Genomic DNA, 21700 nt, shown 5'->3' with positions numbered 1-21700 from the left:
GAGAGTTTGAACCATACAGGAAGGAAGAACAGTTGACATGGTGATACAGCATAACAGAGCATAACTACTAATGTTGTTCAAGGGAAGCTAGCCAGTATTCGTTTTAAGTGGCTCTCATCAACTGAGCAACAACTAAGTTAGGGAGTGCAAAGAATTAGATGGTCAGACATCTCTTGATAAGGTTATCACGAACATAAAATGTGTACAAGCTCCCAATCTCCCTCTTCCCACTAGCTACCCAACTGACAAGCTAACTTGCTAACCATTAGCTATGCACCAGCCTACAGGGCTCCAGACTAACTTTTTACATTGGTGGTACTGGTGCACCTAACTTTTTCATTTGCACCAGCACATAATTTAGGCGCACCCAAAAAATTGCATCTCATTCATGTCACTACAATCAGCAAAATGTATCTACACAAAATTCAGGAACTCTGCTTTGCTCGAAGGACTGCATAATTTATTTTTATCGCAAAATGCGGATCATAACACAGCTAAATTCACAGTTTATACTGCTCACCCAACTCTGCGCAGATCAGCACACCTCTGTCTGCCGTGGCGAGTTTGTTTACACTGTCTTGCCCTCCCACAGACAGCTCAGCTGCTGCCAGTATCCCTAGCTAGCTAGCTAGCTAGCTGGCTCACTCACTTCTTTAGCCACACATGTATCGATTGTTTTTATCTTTAGCCTTTACCTATGGCTTTCAACATGTGTACATTCTAAAAAGTAAGATATATTTTATATAGTTATTGCAGTTCAGATAAAATGTTAACCTTGACGGACAGTCCACTGCATTGGTTGAGGCAGGAGGAAGCATGTGCTGGCTTGCTTGAGGGGAGGGGCAAACTTCACAGAAGATGAACTTGATTACAGAAATACTTTGAGTAGTGTGGCCTTACAAAATCACTGTGTGTGAGTGTGTCTAAGTGTATTGTTCTTCATTTTAAGATGTATTTACATTATTTTTTTTAATGAATCACGGAGAAAGTATTTTCAGTATTTTGAAAATACAAAATTACTCCACTTTAAAGTATCTTGTTACAAATTACATTTGAATTTTTTCAGCCCTGTCAAATACAAATTACAAAATACTCAAAAGTAATTGAAATAAGTATTTCAAATACAAGTAACAGAAATACTGCCCATCTCTGAGCCACCATAGAGCTGTAAATCTTAATTGCAACTCCCTCTCAGAGAAGAATGGGTAACATTTCTGCTTTGTCCCCCATATTGGAAACTCCTCTGATTTACTGGCCTCCAAGCCTGTAAATTTTCTACCCTACACACCACAAAGAATACAGGAGAGAGCTTAGTGTCTGTTTGAGAAGAGGTGCATCTGTCATTGAGGAAAATGTGTAGCCTCTGGGTACTTGACCTATTTAAACCAACCCTACCCTATCTCTGGCAAAACAAGGCCAGTTGTGTCCCGCTGCTGTGGACATCTAGACAGCTTGTGATTTAGCCATGGAGCTGAAGCCACAGGGCCCAACCTGAATGGGATGACATATAGCCTCAGTATGGGTGCCGTTACTGACTGAGACAATGGGTTCATTCCTATAACTAATTTTATCTGTCCTTGGACTCATTCCAATTGATTATTTTTACATGAGGAAAGGATGCAAGGACGGATGAATCAAGGAAACGTGCATTAGGCAAATGGAACATCCTTGCTCTTTCAAGCGCCAGTTTGAAGCCACACAAATTACAGACGGGGCATATGGGGAGAGGCTGATTCACAGGTTGATCATTTATGTTACGTATTCCAAAAAAATACTTCCGCAAAAGATGCACTTGTGTTTCCTTGTTTAAGCATCCTTTGGGAGCTTCATACCTCCTTCAAGAAGCATTGAATGGGTAGGAATGATTTTAAAGATGGTGAACCTCGATCAATTTCCGAGTCAGTCAAGGACCGAGGAGACAAGGACAGATAAAATAAGTGATTAGAATGAGCTCATTGTCTCCTTGGCTGTCACATGACCGGAAAATCGATCAAGGTCCGCCATCTTTCAGGACAATTCAATTTGTTAAATGCTCCTTGGAGGAACATGGAGGCTCTTACCTGTGGATCCACCTCTCCACATCTGCCACTTCTGTAATTCACATTGCTTCCAAGAGGACGCTCAACTGAACAAGGAAGTTCCATTTGCCCAATACACGTTGCCTTGATTCCTCATCCTCATATCTCATCCTTGCATCTTTTCCTCACATCTTCTGTTGGGTGGAGTTCAAGAGCCATTAAAACACAAGGGAGTGCAAGGATTGGAATAAACTGTGGTGGTGTGCGTCTCTAGCAACTCGGGGGAGTCCACCGCTTCCATTTTGCAGTGGGGAAAAAAGAGAGGAAGAATGGTTCCACCCATCCGAGGCAACAGCACTGGGTGAAGGGCACATAATCTCTGTCATAATCCAGACTAATTTCTCACCTGCAAAAGGGGCTACTGCTGCTGCTACTCTGAAAAAGAAAATTATATTTTACATGACCGTGTACACACATTCAAGACATTTAGACATTTTGTACGATACTTTCATGCAAATACGTACATTTATAATGAATACTTATCACATATTGATTCATACCTTCATATTGATTATATTTTGTGAGGCCAAAATATACTTCTAAGCAGAAGAAGTTCTAGCTACCTTGGGACTGTTGTGGGTTAAGGAAACACATTGTATGTGCATGCCACTTCTGAGGACATGGCATAATATACCATGATGCCTTGTGTTGTGTTCAAAAGCAAACTCGCAAGCCCACTAATGTATTCTGCATTAATAAAGTGGATTGACTTCAAGTCATTGCAGACCCATTCCCTGCACTTTTTTAATCCATAAGGCCATAACAGGAAAACCCCTCTTTCATGTGTTTTCTTTATGTCTGCAATGGTAAATATCAGCTTCACCCTCATAAACTACTTTTACTTTAACATACTTTTTAAAGTATTCCGCCCTTCTTATGAACTTTGTAAAACAGATTTTAATTGCTATGCACCTTGGTGTTAGAACATTTTATAAGATCAGATAAAATTGGAAAGCTAATACCTTAAACTGACTTCAAAGGCATAATCCACAGCACAGTAACTGAAGAATATGCAGGTTTGCATATGGTTTGCATGCATAACAAATTAAAGTACTAAAATTAGATTTTAATGTTGCCATTTAAATGTTGCCATTTTCCTGTATAGTCATTTTTGATAATATTTGTGTAGTTTGTATTTATGTATGCAGCTCTTGAAAAGAAATCTCAGTGTTAATTTAATTAATTTTATTAGCCAGTCTCTCACAGGCCACCATTGATTGGTTCCTCTAGTGGAAACTAAAACTATGGAGTAGGATGGTGGGAGGGGATCAAATTTTAGCCTGTGTACAGCTGGTGTGGAGGGGTCTCATTCTGGGGAAGGGGGGGGGGGGGGGTGGTGTTGTCAGGGGACAGAGGTCAGGGCTAATGTCATTGTGAATAGATAACTATTCCACCGTAGCAGCTGCTAATCCCTGGGTGTTTCTGCAGAGGGACACAGAACCCACCTTGTACATGCAGGTTCCCTCATACCTTCCTTCATGTTGTTATTGCTGAAAGGTGTGGAGCCAAGTGTTTAAATGAGTGTTTAAGTTGTTTTGGGTGGGGTGCACAACCACTCTGCGCAGTGATGTTTTTGCAGTTTTAAAATTAAAAAATGTAAAAATAAGACAAGGAAGCAAAACAGATCCTTGACTACATTTCAGGAAGAGGTCAAACATGTGACCTCCATCGTGGGAAGACAGCATGCATCTCTGAGCGTGTCCTCCCTAACCGAACCCCGGCGCGGTGAAAACGGGACAAGGCATGAACAGGCCCATTCCTCTGCCGCATTCTCACAGCCAAAAGGTCAAAGGTCAGAACTTCAAGAGCCCGACTAGTGAATTAAATTAAGGGCATGCTGACAGCTGATTCTGCATCCATCCCAAAAGATAAATATTTCCTGTTCCACAGAAGTTGCTTCAGCCCCACCACCCGCTCGCTTGTACTCCCACAGGAGAACCGCATCAAACTCAGCAGGCAGACAAAACATATATTAAAAACAAAAAAAGACTACCGACTTTTTTTTTACTTTACAAAAAAGTAAAAAAAAAAGTGATGTTAGGTTCTTTCTTTCCTACCTCAGAAAAGGTAAAGGCTTTTTTCCTCTGAAGATCTTTCATTTAAAAAAATGCCACTTAAAAAAATTATGGATTCCAGCAAGTCTTGAAATCTCAATAAAAGAGGCTCTTTAATGTAAACAATATAATGGCTTTTCTTACAGAAAAACTGAAACACAGCTCCAGACTTCCACTGTGTACATACAACGAAACCTACGCATACACAAAAACAAGTACGCAGTACAAAGTATTCCTCAAGTTCAAAGTGCTGTATCGACTTACCTGTATTAGCTTTGTCTCCGTATTTAACAAAAAGAGATTACAACAGTACCTCTGGAGTCTGCCACAAAGCCGATCCCATGCTAAATGATAATATCTAGCCCACTTTTGCTGCGGGTAGGGGTGTGTGGGCGTGCTACCTCTACTTCCGTGATTAGTCTGTGCAGCCAAATCAAATTGGTTTTCTTCCAGGTGTCTAGTTATGGCAATTATGCGCTCAGGATTTATGAAGTCATTATCAAGATGACACACTGAACCGCAAAGTGTTTTGAGGGTTTTGTGTCCCCCGGCTGGCTCTGTTTGTGTGTTATACACGCCCCCACCGAGACATACACAGAGCCTCCCTCTGCTCTGACAAACATTAAACTGCCACGAACATCAGCAAACCCTAGTGTCTTTTTCTTGATAGGAAATGGCTACGAACCTTTGATAACCAACTTTGTTTAACCAAGAATTTAGGTTGTTTTAGTTCAGCATTTTCAGTCATAAAAATCACATGTAAATATGTTTATATATAGGACGGATGGCAAAGTAGGTGTCATTTTTCATACTAAATTTCAATAATTTGACTCATATGGCATACAATAGACACATAAATGACGTTTTCATGCAAATGGTATACAGTACATATATTGCAAGTGTAAAATATATTCAACTTTGTTCACTTTTCATCAATTTCTCTCACAATTTTCTTCTCTCCAAATTTGAGTCACTGTGCCACCAGCACCCACACCCCAGGAGCACTGTGAAATTGCATGCACTCCTCTGAAGTAACTGCCCACCAGTAACCATTTCACGCCCTGCAGGACACACAATCTACATTCTATTTATTCCGCTTTAACATGCATTGCTTTTAATAACCGTGATGCTAGTGCAAACCTTACTGCTACCAGGCCTACGTTATCCTCGGCTCACACGTTTTCTGTGCACATCCTCTCCTCGGTTTGTGTTTCATGATCCCAGGGACGAACACGTTTTTCTGTGGCGCTGACAATCCCTACACTCTGCCCTCGGGCCTCTCTGTAGGCATTATGGCAGGAGAAGTCCGCATGAATGAGGACTGCACATTTCCTTTAACTCGATTCTGCCCGGAAGAAGTAGAAGAGCTTAAAAAGAAACAGGTCTTTGTCTTGGATAATCACCTATGGATTGGGGAGGGGGGGGTGAGTCTGTACACCGTTTTGCTGGAGTTCTGTGTTCAGGAGGACCAGACCTCAGATCACCTTGTGATAGCCATCAGAGGGCTCAGCGTCCTTTTTATGTGACCACTGATCCGTTCAGAGGCAGAGGTATTTAATTAAGGGTAGGGGCGCCCTTTCTGTTCTCTCTCTCTCCCTCTGTGTGCCCTTTCCCTTTTCTCATTCAGACTTTCCTTTCACTCTGCCACACCCCCCCCCCCCCTTCACCTTCCTCATTCTCTTTCTATCTCCATCTCATCGAAGGAAGCTCTGGTTTCTTAGCCCCAACCAAAATGGGAAAGAAGACATCTCTCAAATAGCCAAGACCCATCACTGTTAACCTGAACTTTTTGCATCGTCCATCTCACCTCATGTCAACCAACTTAATATTATGCTGTTCGGTAGAGCTTTAAAAAAATCTTTAGAATGACATTCCATATGAGTCTAGGCAAAGCAGGCTAGCAGTGATAAAGTATCATAGTAAAGCTTAAAAATAATGACACCGAGATAGTCCACCACTGAGAATGTTCGCTGGTGACCTGCCTGCTCCAGTTGAACAGTGCTCCAGAGCTGTGAGTGTGAGTATTGAAACTATAAGAATGGCGTGCATATAATGAAATGTCAGTGGTAATGGTTTTCTCATTGTGGAAAATGTACAGCTTCAAGCAGGTGACTTTCTATCGCAACTGAAGGGCAGGCTTGACATTCATTGGGCTGTTTAATTTCTTCATTGATAACCAGCCAAGACCTGCTTCAAGCCAAAAAACCTCACCAGAAACACCCTTGGATCCACATCACAGCTTCATACACTAATAAACATGAGCTTTTATTAGCGTTTGCCAACTCAGTGAACACACAAAGATTAAAGAGTGTGATTTAAGAGATAAAGCTGTTTCCTGATACTATTCATTGGGAAATCACATAACCACAGGCTGACCTTGACTGAACATTAAAGCATCTTCCAGTGTTACCATCACAACATGTTGAGGAATTCCACAACAAAAATGAGGAAACCTTATTTAAAAAAAAAAAAAAAAAAGTTCTCTGCACAACCTGACTTCAAAAATGGGCTTGTAACAGATTTATTTAAACCCCTGTGTAATTTCAAGGATTTGACCCCTGCTGTATTTCAGGCTTGACAGCTGTTACAGCCTCTCAAAGACACACGTGAGGAAGTCAAGGCTGGGGCAAAGTGGAGTTTGAAGTTCTATGTAGGAGTTAACGAAGGTGTTAAAGAATGGCATGCTTTTGGCCAAAACACCTCGGCCTGATTCTGGGAAACACAAGTGTGAAATATATGCAGAAACACAAACTACTTATGATTATGAAAATATTCATAATCATATGAATATTAATATAAAGGCAATGTAAATGTTTTACATATTTACCTTATTATACATTTATGTATTTAATATATACATTTTAATAAAAACATTTTTTTTAAATTGTCAACACATAGCAGGACGGAGACACGGCCCTTTTGAAAAGAGGCATTTTGGAAAATTCAGGTCTCAGTACCGGCCATTTTGGCATTATTATGGAAATGTGTTTCACGTGGGGATGTTTGTAAACAAGTTCTGCGGAAATTCAGATTGAATCAAGTAATTATTTCCCTGAAAAGACCGACAGAAATGTGAACACCAACATATTTTTACCAGTCACAAATCACATCCAGCTATGCACGGCCCCGATAGTGACAATGCCATCTAAACTGTCAGAGAATCATCATTTTCCCAGTCCTGTTGGCCTACACATATATGTTTATTCGCAAATGGTCTTCTAGAACATAATGTCAGAAAACAGCCGATATGTGTAGGCTACTATTTAAGAGTAACTGATGGAAGTAAAGCGAGTGTGCGAATGACGGCTCGCTGCGCTCTCAAGATTCCAACGGATGAGCCCATTGTGAAGCGAGAACTTGTCTGATCAGAAGTAGCCTAAACATCGAATGCTGCACTGAACACCTGCAACATTTCAGCAATCAGTTCATTACGACTTGTTTTTTCATCAGAAACATTTCGCACACCATCCCCCGATTGAGGGCAATCTGTAAATCATTAATCGCATAACTGAGGGCGATTAACCATTTTCATCAGGCACTGTGAAATCCACGGCATTATACCTCCCGCGCACGTTCGCAAGCGGCATATGAATTAAAAGGTTTAGAAACATTAGGCTCTGCTAACAATCCAGTTCAGAAATCGCTACTGCAGCAATGCTATTCACCTTTGTTGAAATTAATTTTCCCAATGCTGGAGGGGTAATGATAGCCAATTTATCAAATTGGCAGTGCCAAATGTGCCCAACATAATCACATTTTCAAAATGTCACTTTCTTCTCACAGTAAACAGTTAAAACTAGGATCCATAAATACGTACGAATGCAATGTTCGTTCCCCCCAATTAAACAGTACGATTTTTGACTCCGCCGTCTCAAAACCATCTTTTCTGGAACTACCTGCCTTTGACTTATCCTTTCTCCATCACCCTGGCATCCGCCACGACTGACGCTGCAAGTACTTCCAAATGTCAAGTAAAGCAGACCCCTGAGACAAAAAACGCTATTTGGCCATGATGTAAAAGATGTAGCCCGCTACCCACCGAGTATGGAGCAGTCCTTCTCGGCGTGAAGTCCAGAGCGATTAGCTGTTGTGACCGAAGCGCAGCCCTCGCACCTCCCGGGGATTACAGGTTTCAACTCCTCACTCTCGTCTCACTTCCGCATGGAACAGGCGTGACGGTGCCTCAGCTCCCTTTTTGTTCGTCTTATCGTTCAAGTTCAGCCCATTCATGGACCGAGCCCTGCGACTTTGCTGTTTATCCACGGACCTACGACAAAGTGTCTTTGCATCAAGTGTTCTACTCAGAGTACAGCACTCACTACTGTAGGTCATTAGTCCGAATAAACTGGGAACACTCATTAATCATTTTAACCTCGTAATGCCACTAGTCGTTATGATGTTATATAGTTATCTTAGAACTACGGACAGGGAAAAGTAATCAATATACTTTCAACTAGAATCTTACAACGCTTTTACTTCAAACTGCAAATGTTTCTGGCACCTGTTCAACAGGTCGCAAAAGATTTCCCCAAAACACAGGATGCTTCATCATATAGGCTTCATAAAAAAGATTCTTCAAATAAATTGGCTTTACCTCTTCAAGACCCCCCTTTTACGTTTCAGGTTAAATATCAAATTAATAATGTCATAACAGATCTAACTTCAATGTCCAACAAAAACAGATGCATGCTTGCACATTCATCCCCCAGAAGATGCCGATTTCAACACTCTGACCTACACAAACACACACAGATGTCTCATTATTTTAATAATTTTAAAGACACAACTTTTCTATTTAACCAACATTTTTAAACATTTAAAGGTAAATGAGAAAGTGCATAATTGGGAACAATGTGGTCTTCCAACAGGGCGCTGTAGGCTTTGACCTTAATGAATGTGCAATGCTTTCTGGGAATACTGCAGTGCTTAGAAAACAAAAATCCACAACTACAAAACCTATGATATTCTGAACCTGGTCTAAACAATGTTTTGACCAAACATTGTGATGCAAAATTTAACACCATTTATAAACCAAGGAAGTCTGACTTTACAAAACACAGACTTATCCAGCTAAAAAACATAAATTAAATAAAAATACAAAAAATAAAAAAAAAGTAAAAATGACTTTGTATAGCACTTGATTCTTCAAGAACCCAAGGATTCTCAGTATGTGCTTCAAACAATTGTTCGCCGTTAGTACTGCAGTTGATGAGTTCTTTATCACAAACATTCATTTTTTAACTGCATTTTGCATTAAAGCTCCAAGCGAACAGTTATTTTACTGCAACTGTAGTTCTTCACTTCGGTAATGAAGTTCCCAGCTGATTCATCAATAGCACAATCAACTCTTCAAGCTGATCAATCTGTAAATAAATGCAAAATACATATAATGTAAACAAAAAGCCACTTTAGAGTTTAAAGACAGTACTAAAATTAACAATGAGGAACTTCGGATATTGTGTCTCTGTAACCACAGTGAATATAGGGCCAGCCATGAGGTCTAGAATGGTGTCATCATGTATCAGGAGGATTCAGGGGTAGCGCTGTTACATTACATCAATAAAAAACACTTTCAATGTACAAAATGGCAAGTTAATCACACATACAAAGCACTGTCTATAAGTCATTAATTCAAACTGGCAAAATCTAGGCTTGTTAAAGGTATTGATATCCAGCCAGCAGCCATACCACCATGCACTCTCCTCCTGCCAACTGGCTGAAGCTAAGCAAGTGTGGGCTTGGTTAGTACTTGGATGGGAGACCACCAGGGAATCCCGAGTTGCTGCTGGAAGTGGTGTTGGTGGGCCAGCAGGGGGGCAATCTTCCCTCTGGTCAAATAAACCCCAATGCCCCAGTGCAGTGACGGGGACACTGTGCTGTAGGAGATGCCGCCTTTCGGATGAGACGTTAAACCGAGGTCCTGACTCACTGTGGTCATTAAAGATCCCACGATACTATTCGCAAAGAGTAGGGGGTTCCCTGGTATCCTGGCTAAAATCCCAGATCTGGCTCTCGCAAAAACTTGCCACCTAATCATCCCCTGATTTAATAGGCTAAAAAAAATGTTCTCTCCCTCCAGTGGAGCTGCTCAGTGGCCAACAATAGAGGACTGGTTGTACTCGGCAGCTCCCAGGTGTGAATGTGTATAAGTGTGAAGCAGGGTGTTGTTGCAAAAGAGCATCCGTGCTCAGCCAACCTACCCTGGGTAAATAAAGGTTAAATAAAATAAATAAATAAAATATCAAAATGAGACCAAATTGGGGTGCAAAATGAGAGGAACAAACAATATTAGGTATCGTACCTCACACAAATTAAATAAGCTCTATTCCAAAGCAATGCCACCCAATATTTCCTCAATTATTTAATGTAACTTGGCCCTGTGTTTTTTCATCTTACTATCTAAAAAGAATGAGGTCATTCAAACTTTATGCGTCACATCAAAGTGTCAAATAACAAAAATTGGCTCATGGAAGATGTTACACAAAGTTTGAATGACCACATTCTCTTCAGATGGTATGTCGACTTCAGAGAAGACAATTGCACACGTTGGCGTTAAGACCAACAGCAAATCTAGAGGTAGGAAGTAAATGCACAAATGTGAAAACTTAGGATCGACTATAAACTAGTTAGCCTGCAAAGGAAAATACAAGAGCAATACACAATAGCAAGCTGTACTGCAATGCAAAAATGTTAATAGCTAGAGCCAGAGTGGGTGCTAGAATGGGTTGTGATGTGGTGGGGGATTCTTTGCATCAGGAGGATTCAGGGGTGGTGGGGTTACATAAGCCGCGTTTCCACCAAAATTACCCGGAACTTTCAGTCCCAGGAACTACTTTACCAGGAACTAAAAGGTTCCCTCAGCCAATGGTTGTCTGCGTTTCCACCGGGGTCTAAAGTACCGCGAAGATTAGGCAAATTAGCCCACTGACGTTGTCGTCGGTCCATCTGTCATATGATTTCTTCTGTAACCCCATACTACCACCGAAGTAGCCTACATTCTTTTCTAATAACCGGGACAGCCCGGAGGGGTTTATTCCACTTATATACAACGGGTTACCAACAATGACTATATATGGTTACTTTTGTATTTATTGATTTTCATATAGCCTCTCAAACACATTCATTAACAGCAGAAAACATGCACACGTTGTAAACAATTTGCTGTTTTATTAATTTCTCGTCGTCAATTCCATATAGGCTAATCGCAAAATGACAAGAATAGAACGAAAACTCGGACTTGCGTGAAAATGTAAATTAGTAGTGGTACAGCCACCGTTTGCTTTCCTTCGAAGTTACTGCTAGCCGAGCAGCGAAGTGTGCCCTCCAGATGCGAACCATGCACCATAAATGAGTCCATAGTCTTCCTGGTCTTTTCGTGGAATTGAAAAATGGCAGTAAAATTGAGTAAAATTACGGCAGTCTGAAAAAGCTAAAGGGAAGATTACTAGAATTAACCTGTTATTTTACCCGGATAAAAAGTGCGGATGGTGATTTCCAGTTTGCTTGTACTGTATCACCAATGTTAATTATGCAGAACTACCGCATACCTCACATAACTGTATCAAACGTTTTGAGTCAATTACAACGGGCTAACAAAGAAAATCCGGAAGAAAATATTCAGCAACCGAATTAATCCGTTTGAATGTTTTGGTAGCCTACGTAATATGCTGTCCCAGCACGAATGCTTAGCATTTTATAAAACGAATACTAAAGCAAGAAAAGAACAGAAGAGCACACGTTATAATTCCAAGACGTTGACAGGCTATAACCAAAAGTAGGCTACTGCGCCGCATAACATACAAGTTTGATTTGAAGTTATTATGAAAATAAATTGGTTTGCCGCTGCATATTTTCAAACATGGCGGGTAATGGCGGAAAATAAATACAACACAAATGCTACGAGTACTCGACCAATCAGAAATGTTCAGCGCTGCAAGCTCCACCCAAAAGGTTCCTGTACTTTCAGAAAGTACTACCCCCCGAGCAGGAACGTTTTGGGGGGTAAAACAAAGCCCCCAGAACTAAATTTAGACCCTAGTTCCTGCGGTGGAAACGCAATGAGTTCCTCAAAAGGTTCCTAGTTCCGGGGTATAGTTCCTGCGGTGGAAACGCGGCTATAATGGAGGGGGGTTACAGAGATTCTGTTACATCAGTGGGATTCAGGGGTGGTGGGGTTACATACTGGAGGGGGGATAGAGGGATTCTGTTGCATCAGTGGGATTCAGGGGTGGTGGGGTTACATATTGAAGGGGGTGTACAGGGATGCTATTATGTGTTACAGGGATTCAGGGAATTCCCTTACCTTCTGAATCAGGTGACTGCAGCAGCATTTGCCATCTGTGTTGGGGAGAAAGGCTTTGAAAAGGAAGAAGTCTACAGTTACTTAAAACAGAGAACTTAAGTTTGTCCACTCAAACACAGCCCAGTAACCCTTGTCTAGGGCTGGGCCATAAACCGGACCGATAATTATGGAATACGTGCAATAACAATCATCACTGCCATATGGTGTATCATTACATCTCCAAATTTCAGAGGCCACTTAGACTGCTTCAGGTGGGGGGAGGGAGGACGAAACATTCCTATCTATTGGGTGTTGCTATGACAGCCAAATAGAAGCATGCGCACATAGTTTCCATGTGATTGAAAATTTCTTGATCACATCACATGATTAACTGGAAGCTGAATGGCCCTGCCACTGATTGCAATTCTAAAATATACAATAATTACCACTATGGTTCTTGCCCAGCGAACTCTCTTCCAATAAAAAAGCAGATATCCAACCCTCCCCAAATCAAACACAACCCACCATCTTCCTGTAATGCACCTGCAAACAATTTAACTCTTCAAACTCCATCAGCTAAAACAGAATTTGCGAACGTAGTCTCATTCGAAGTCTTATACTTCTCCATCTATAAATAAAATTTAACCTGAGTGTCAGTCCCCTACAGAACACTGATTTAGCGTAACAATAAACTCCTGAGTGAGTCCTGAGATTGTGACATGCGTAATACTCTCAAACTTATATTTCACATAAAATGACACGTGGTATTAAAGAAATGAACCAACATACCGTCAGTGGCGGCTCTCTTCGTGTCTTGCTGTGGTTGTTCTTTGCTCTTTGTTTCAACATTAAGTGGCCCTGCCTTAGCTTCTTTCAACACTGTCTTCAACTTCACGATCTCTTCTGAAATGCAACGTTAAAAACATTACTCCCACATAAACATTTCACCAGCCAGAGTGCTCTAATGGAAATTAAACAAGCTACACTTGCTTAGATTAATACTACAATAAACATAAGCATCAACCTATAGACTGAACCAAGCATGACAAACTTCTACTTCTGAATGCATTGAAGTGCAGACCAGGAGCTGGGTCCGTGGACGTGGTGCTCGGTTTCACGGTGATGGGGCCTCCGGTCTCTTTTGGCGAGCTCAGAGGTAGTGTGCTGCTGCTCTTGCCGGCTCGCTGCGTGGCAATCTCCGTCAGGGCCAGGACCAGGAGGTTGAAGGTCCCATCGAAGCGGTCTACAGTGGCCTGGGCCGCGCCCCTCAGCTGTGAGCTGAACATCTCCAGCACCGACTTGGACCACTCTGCTGGGAAGAGCTCCTTTCCTGCAGGGAGTCCATGACATCCTTTTTTACCAGCGAAAAGACAGAAATCACCAGATAACATGAACTCTAGTAAGGGCATGTGTGTATGTGTGTACATATGTCTGGGTGTACGGCATTTGTCCAGGTAAACCGATGATCAAGTTTGGGCAAACAGACACATTACAAAATAAGAATACATACACATAACACAAGAAAAAAAAACAGTTCTCATTTTGCTGTGGAATTGGAAGAAGGATAAAATGAGCCGTCTGCAGGGCAGGCAATATCCTTACCTGACAGTGCACACCTGACGATCTGGAAAGGCAGCAGCAGATGCGGTTCAGCAATGGGCACAATGTCCGATAATGGGACCTTCTCCACATTCCCATAATCTGCACACAATATTTCTGCTTCGCAGCCAGCAGTTCCTAGGACAACAGCCCTGTACCAGCTCTTATCACCTGAAATGAAAACATGGCAGTTACCTCTGCACCCCCTGGGGGTCTGTTCTATTCTTACTACAGACTCAGCACTGAGATGCCTGTTAGGCTATCGGTGTTCCTGTCCCAGATCTAACATACAGGAGTCCTTAGGCTATTGGTCCTACTGTTCCAGATATAACACTCAGGTATGTCCTGTTACAGATCTAACACACAGAGGTCTGTTAGATTATTGGTGTTCCTGTTCCAGATCTATCACACAGGGGCCTGTTATGCTATCGGTGTTTCTGTTCCGGATCTAATACATAGGGGCCTGTTAGGTTATTTGTGGTCCTGTTCCAGATCTAACACTCAGGTGCCTGTTAGGTTATTTGTGGTCCTGTTCCAGATCTAATACACAGGTGCCTGTTAGTTTACTGGTGTTCCTGTTCCAGATCTAACACTCAGGTGCCTGTTAGATTATTGGTTTTCTTGTTCCAGATCTAACACACAGGGACCTGTTAGGCTATCAGTGTTCCTGTTCCAGATCTAATACACACAGGGGCCAGTGAGGCTATTAGTGTTACTGTTCCAGATGCAACATGCAGGTGCCTGTCAGGACAACAGCACTTCTGTTCTTGACCCAATGGCTCAGGTGGCTGTTAGGACTCTTGCTCTTGCTAATTTTTTCAAAAGAAATGCAGTTAAACAGAATCCTGTCGTTACCTGCAAGCTGGAATGCGTGCAGCCGGTCACAAGTGTGCTCTCAACATGGTAGTTATGAAGCAGAATGCGTGGTGCCAGATGCTGCACGTGTAATTACGCGACTGCAGACGTGAAATTACCGGCTTTTCCCCAAATTCCAACCCAGGATCCACACGGAGGGGAAGAGATGATTACCTGATCAATGCTGATCCCCTTTTCAACCATCTAATTAAAAACATGCACTGTATATGAAGCTCTGTGTCATACATGATATTTGTCAGGCAGAAAGCACCCAGCTGACAATGAAACAGACCAGGAGGAAAGGAAACAAGACTAAACTAAAGAAACAAGAGAAAACCTCAATAAAACGTTGCCTAAATGGCCATTATTATGGCCCAGTTTTAATTTGCCATTAAATCTGTAGCTAAATAGCTCAAATGTGCTATGCTATGACAAAGAAATAATGACAACAGCCTCCTGAAGTTGAATTAAACAAAATAAAACCAGGGGATGTCACAACCATACCAATGATGCTGTTCACAGCAATAAAATGGCATAGTAGATAGACTCTTGATAAAAAGATTGAAAAATAACACATATGTATTAATTCACAACGCTGGCATGGTCTACTTTAAACTGAACTGACCAATCTCCTTTGGAGGGGGAAAAAGTGCCTACATGGCAGTTGCCACTTTTGCATGTGTTGCATGAGACTTTCTCCTTGGTTATTATTTTGCCTCCATTGGTATAGAACCTGTAATATTTCCAAATAGCGCTCCTGAGGTGCGTTGGAGTTACAATTTTCTTGGTTCCTTCATTTGGAATGTACAGCCTACAGGCTAAGCATGACCCACATATGAACTTTATTTTAAGGCTACCTAACTTATATACTCCAGACAAAACAATAGCATGGCTTTTTGTTATGAGCACAACACAAATGAACACAGAGTGTGGCCCTCCTTATTGGCATTACAGGGAATGTCAACAAAACATTCAAACCGTCATTTACATATTCAAAATTTTGATAGATTCAAACAAGTTTGATTATCTAACAAAAAAAATGATAGGCTTAACACACACACACACACACACACACACAAACCTGCACCCTCGTTCACACTCACACCTGCACACCACCAGCTGACTGACCTTATAGACAACTTGGTACTGCATGTCTCTTCCTGAGACTTCTGTACATTATAAATGACCAATTGCATAACATATTACTTTAGGTAGGGCTCATAGGATTCTGTTTTTAAAAAGAAGATTTCCATTTTCCAAAAATTCTCCAAATTCTGTTTTTTTTGACCCATTAAGACATTTTCTGCTTTTCCCCCCCGTTTTTTTGAAAACTCTTTTCATTCACAAACTACTACTTCAGTGTATATAACAATGCAAACTAGTGTTAAATTAAAGATAAGCAAATAATACAGTTTAATGTTATCAATAAATAATAACCAAATAACAATACAATGGTTCATTCCACAAATTTCTTTAATTTAAATTACATATGATCACATGACCATAACATAGCTGAGGCAAAAAAATGCACTAGAGAACATTTTCACTTCAAATTTGACCTTTAAAAAGTGCAGACACTTATTTTGTGCCATTACAAAACATACTTGTGGAAAGAACACCAGGCATTTTTAGTTTTTTTTTCCACACTGCAGGCATTACTAACAATATAACTATGTGCAGCATTGTCTGCACACTGCATACCGTTTACCGGCATGGGTATTAATATAATAAATGGTTCACCTATATTTCATTATCATGCCACCCATAGTTTGGAAGAGACTAGCTACCCTGACATTATAAGTTTAGGCTACTTGCAAGCTTATTGTGGTGTGCTAAATGGATGAGCTAAAGACAGGCAAGTAAACAGTGTCAGTTTGGCCTATATCAGGGATCATCAACTCTGGCCCTCAAATCCAAATCCAGCTCTGGTTTTCTTTTCTCCCGGGTAATTAGTGCTACTGATTGGCCAGACTGTCTTCACACCTGACTCCCAGGCAAAGGGAGGGTGGAAAACCAGCAGTTCTCGGCCCTCGAGGACCGTGAGTTGCTGATTCCTGGCCTATACTATAGGCTAAAACTACGACGGTTGGCCAATATACTTTCCTAGGGCGATGTTCATGGCACAGCCTTCCCTGCTTTTTAAAAGTTTTCAAAGGCACTGGAAACATTTTGACCAAAAAAAAAAAAAACACACACAAAATACTACAGCCCGTGCAAAAGTCGAAATACCGTAATTGAAGGTCAATTCCATGGCTGCATGTACACAAAACCCCAGGGGCCGTATATCGGCTACACCTACACAGATGCACATATAAATACCGACACTACATAGTACACACGCCCATAAACCCACATCCAGGCCCGCAGGGATACTGTACCTGTCAGCTGGGCACAACATGCCGCTCCAGGCTGAGGGTTCGAAGGGGAGGCTTTAGTGAGGGCGCTGCAGTGGGCTGCCAGATCCTTCATGAGAGCTGGAACTTTTTCCATGTCTGGGGGGGTAAACCACACATAAATTAATTATATGTAAAGAGGGAAATCACAATCACATGCATGGTATGTCAAATACAAAAAAAAAAAAGAAACACACTAACATTTTCATTTGCTAATAAACACCCAGAGTTAACTTTTCAAACCATATGTGCCTAGAAGAATGTTCCTGCGGCCAGCTATTATTGAGTGTGTGTGTGTCTGTGGATGTGTGTGTGCACGTGCTTGAGTGTGTGTGTGTGTGTGTGTGTGTCTGTGGATGTGTGTGTGCACGGGCTTGTGTGTGTGCGACTGCGTGTGTTCTCCTCACCCTTGTTATCCTCTCTCATTATGTAAAACAGGCAAGGACTGACGATAGCCGCTACACGAGGCTGGAAGGGCTTGTTTCTCGGTAACTCCACAGTTTTCCAGTCCACAGGAAATGTGCCCCCTGGTGGAATAACACAGCAGTTAACTAAAGAGAAGCAAAGGCAGAGAAGAGGGGAGATTGAGAGGATTCATCAAGCAGTTTTCAGCCAGGAAAAGTCCCACATTTCACTCAGAGAAATGTGGGACTTGAGCGCATCGGTGATCCCTCCTGACCTGAGATATGTGCCTGTGTAACTCTAAAATGGGTGGCCCCTGCTGGGCTGCACCGAATACAACTAAATTAGCACATTCTGTCACACAAATGGAAAATGTAAAATAACCCAGAGTTCCCATTCCATTCTGTTATAAAACCCATTTTGCAATGCTATACAATGCCTGGGTGACTAAATCGTAAAACTGGCAACATTATATACATTTAAAGCTTTTCTTATGCTGTCTATCAGCTGCTCAAATATTGTTCAGCAAAAAAATACACTGACTATAAAAACTGTTTTCTGAATAGGAGTTGAAATGAAAATTCTACTTTCAGGCTGGCAGTTTTTAATGGGCATGTGCTGACATGATGAACACATTTGGAGCTTATCGCATAGCAGTCCACGCAACTACTGCCCTTGTGCCACACACTCACAACTACAGACTTCTATTCATTTCTGTTCTGAAGGCGTCTGTTTAGACATCTTTAAACACATTAAATACACCTGCAACCACCAATTACAGTGAGGAAATGCCAACCCGTCCAGGGGAAAACAAAAATACAGGTGTACCAACAAACGATCAAAAAAAAATTCAGTCAAAACTGAGTAGTTAGAAAAGTTTTAATGGTTTTAAGGCCAACTCGCTTGCACAATGCAAGCAAAGACTATGCTTGGTAGTCGCCTCAGACTTGTGGTCCCCACTGTATTTAACCAACATCACATTTCATAGTCTGCACCAACTGCTGGCAATCAAAGAAACCCCACCCTCTACAATATATCCTTCCAGAAACCTGCATCTGACCCGAGTTACCTGGCAACCCCCGAGTGGCTGCAGGGGGCTCCGGCTGACCGCCGGCTTTGGCCAGCCCCTCGGCCAGCAGCTGGGCGCCGATGCTCCGACCGTCGCTCATGAGCTCCACCCCGAAGCCCCTCTCGGTGATGGAGCAGACCCGGGCCTGGAGCTGCCGGCCCACCGACAGAACCTGAAACCGCCGCACTGCGTCCGCCCCCCAGCCGCCCTGCGGGGGCTCCACACCTGAGGGTACGGAGAGTGGCCTCACTTCAGCTCACTTCCTTTCAGACTGCCGCATAAAATGAGCTCCACTCCTTGTTCATAGATACGAGTTTAAGTCATTTCGCACAGAGGTTTTACAGTGCCACCTGCTGGGGAGCCATGGAAGTGCATCAAGCTCAACTGTGCCAACAGAATTCTTTTGTAACCAGTTTCACACCTCCCACCACTGTGAGGTGCTATATTCTCAAGCCTATTGTTAAAGATTCAGTTTAAAAGGTATTCATCTGATTATCACAAGTGAAGCCTTTAGGCAAGTGGGCTAACATCTATCCGCCCACACTTCACTTACGGTTCTGCTCAATGGCAGGGATTGACAATTTATCAAAACAGAGGAAAATATTGGAATTGAAAATTTAGAAATATTTGTAATCTCCACTAACCTGTAAAAGCAGTGCAAAAATAAGAAAGGCTGTTTAGGTTATGGGCATGCAATTTTTAAAGGACCCCGAAAATGTCACTTATTTAATTCAGTATAGTGGGTACAACGGTTAATATCTTGTTGTATTCAGTCATTCAATGTTTTATTCTTTCAAGTTTTTTTAAACCTTTCCATATCAAGAAACCCTTCTGTCTGCACCAGCATAGCCAGTGATAGCTGCCATCTCACACCCACACTAACGCAAATGTATATGCACACACATGCACAGTCACATCCATCCACCCGCGTGCACATGCACGCACGCACACATACACACAAGCACGCATGCGCACACACAGTACCTGCCAGCCAGCAGCGTATGGCCTGAAACGGGAGCTTGAGGAACTGGGGCGGTATGGCCTGCACGTGGGTCTGCTCCACCTCACAGGTGTTTCCGTAGTCCACAAAATAAACACTGGCCTTTTTGTTCGGTGCCAAACCCAGCACCATTGCCCGATACCAGGACCCATCCCCTGTCCCGGTGAGAAATCACCAGCGTTACCAAACTCTACTCCGCAAAATGAAGCACTCGCATTTTCTGTGTATGCACACCTAAGCATGAACACTTAGCTCTATTACAATATTAAAAACGCAAATGGCTGCATCTTTCATCAGTCGAATTCTGCAGGATTCTGTGTACCTCACTACACAACAAAACTGCATTCAGACACTATTAGACACGAGGACTGTCACAGAAATCACTCCAATTTTATGATGGCTCCACAGATCTCTCCTTATTAGAAAAAATAAATAAATATATTAATAAATAAAATGTATCCAAGTAATAAATGAATAAACTCATGGTCAAACATTCAAACCCTCCTCTTTCCCTCCCTAACGTGGTCACTGGGACCACGTGGTCATTACCTGGGAACACAGCGCAGCAGGGTTCTCCCACGGTGGGCATGAAGGGCGCGCCCTGGGACCGGCAGTGCTCCAGAACCTGACCCGACAGCTCCTTCAGGGCGTGGATATCTGCGCGACACGCACTGAGTTTGCTCCTTTTGTTGATCTTAATAAAAGCTGTCAATTTAGAGGCAAGGCAAGGTAGCTGTACAGAAGTGCTAAACAACAAAGAAAACCAGTACGCCCTGCAGTTCTCCAGGACCACGGTTGATGTGTGTGTGTGTGTGTGTGTGTGAGAGAGAGAGAGGGGGGGCAAAGAGAGCATTTGTGTGTGTGTGAGAGAGAGAGGGGGGCAAACAGTGTGTGCGCGCCGGTACCTTTGGCATTGTAATGATGGCAATAGAACTCTCCGGGGTTCTCAACCATGCTAATGGCCAGCTCCACCGTCTGACCGTCACACGGCAGCTCTGCACAGGACCACTGCAGCGTGGACGCGGGGGGCCCGGCTGCTGAGCAGATCACATGACCAAGAATCACATAATCAATGCGGTGGGGAAGTGTCAGATATGTCATCCTCTTTATTGCTACCATGTCCAAAAAACATAGGGAACATGCTAGTAATTACTGGAGGGTTCCTCTATTTGGTTGGCCTTTTCTGCTGGCAGGGGCGCGGAGTCTCCGGTAAGGCTGTTGCTGGTGGGCTGCTGGGGGGTATTGGTGTTGGCGAGGGCCCGGGCGGCAGCCCGCGGGGGCGAGGTGTCGTCCAGGAGGGCGTGGCCAGAGGCCAGCAGCATCTCGTTGACGCTGGTCTGCGGGTCGCTGTACTCGTCCGTCAGCACCACCAGCGCCGCGCTCTGCCGCTCCCCCACTATCTCCACACGTACAAACTTGTTGCAGACGCTCTTCTTCAGCAGCAAGATTGCCTCGTCGCTCCACCTGCCCGAAACGGGCTTCACATCTGAAATTGTGACAGTCGCGCTGATCAAGTTTATGTGCAAAAATGAAGGACACAGGTATGAGAGAGCTGTACTGGGGAGGTCTGAGAAATGTGCGCTGGGGAGGGTTATGTGACAGACAGGTGCAGTGGGCGGGGATATATGATAGACAGGTGCAGTGGGCGGGGATATGTGACGCAGGTGCAGAGGGCAGGGATATGTGATAGACAGGTGCAGTGGGCGGGGATATGTGATAGACAGGTGCAGTAGGCGGGGATATGTGAGGCAGGTGCAGTGGGCGGGGATATGTGATAGACAGGTGCAGTGGGCGGGGATATGTGATAGACAGGAGCAGTAGGCGGGGATATGTGATAGACAGGTGCAGTAGGCGGGGATATGTGACACAGGTGCAGTGGGCGGGGATATGTGACAGATGGGTGCAGTGGGCGGGAATATGTGACACACAGATGCAGAGGGCGGGGATATGTGACGCAGGTGCAGTGGGC

At 42.9% G+C, this 21700-nt stretch overlaps 2 protein-coding genes across 14 annotated transcripts in view; both read right to left on the bottom strand.

Moving 5' to 3' along the window:
• The window catches only part of vwa2 (von Willebrand factor A domain containing 2), a 41752-nt gene extending 33022 nt beyond the window's left edge, over nucleotides 1–8730 (bottom strand). Inside the window, exons 1-2 of one of the 5 annotated variants that reach the window (XM_064321266.1) lie at nucleotides 8172–8730; nucleotides 2425–2448 (exon numbers count right to left, since the gene is read on the bottom strand). The gene's annotated coding sequence lies outside the window, so the exon portion shown is untranslated. Of the gene's footprint in view, nucleotides 1–2060; nucleotides 2206–2424; nucleotides 2454–4396; nucleotides 4624–8171 lie in introns of those variants that run through there. The other 4 variants (XM_064321270.1, XM_064321267.1, XM_064321265.1 and 1 more) reach the window with 4 other exon arrangements.
• Nucleotides 8731–8883: 153 nt separating this feature from the next.
• The window catches only part of tdrd1 (tudor domain containing 1), a 34956-nt gene continuing 22139 nt past the window's right edge, over nucleotides 8884–21700 (bottom strand). For 2 of the 9 annotated variants that reach the window (XM_064321255.1, XM_064321257.1), the window contains exons 15-26: nucleotides 20885–21217; nucleotides 20637–20768; nucleotides 20281–20388; nucleotides 19716–19886; nucleotides 18732–18956; nucleotides 17668–17787; nucleotides 17246–17359; nucleotides 14016–14183; nucleotides 13438–13764; nucleotides 13203–13316; nucleotides 12435–12487; nucleotides 8884–9495 (exon numbers count right to left, since the gene is read on the bottom strand). In XM_064321255.1, the coding sequence (XP_064177325.1) occupies nucleotides 9430–9495; nucleotides 12435–12487; nucleotides 13203–13316; nucleotides 13438–13764; nucleotides 14016–14183; nucleotides 17246–17359; nucleotides 17668–17787; nucleotides 18732–18956; nucleotides 19716–19886; nucleotides 20281–20388; nucleotides 20637–20768; nucleotides 20885–21217 (1931 nt within the window). In that variant the 3' untranslated portion in view covers nucleotides 8884–9429. The remainder of the gene's footprint in view (nucleotides 9496–12434; nucleotides 12488–13202; nucleotides 13317–13437; nucleotides 13765–14015; nucleotides 14184–17245; nucleotides 17360–17667; nucleotides 17788–18731; nucleotides 18957–19715; nucleotides 19887–20280; nucleotides 20389–20636; nucleotides 20769–20884; nucleotides 21218–21700) is intronic. The other 7 variants (XM_064321258.1, XM_064321260.1, XM_064321261.1 and 4 more) reach the window with 7 other exon arrangements.

Source organism: Anguilla rostrata, chromosome 2, assembly GCF_018555375.3.
Source record: "Anguilla rostrata isolate EN2019 chromosome 2, ASM1855537v3, whole genome shotgun sequence".
Taxonomy (NCBI): Eukaryota; Metazoa; Chordata; class Actinopteri; order Anguilliformes; family Anguillidae; genus Anguilla; species Anguilla rostrata.
This window is presented reverse-complemented; position numbering and strand designations above follow the sequence as displayed.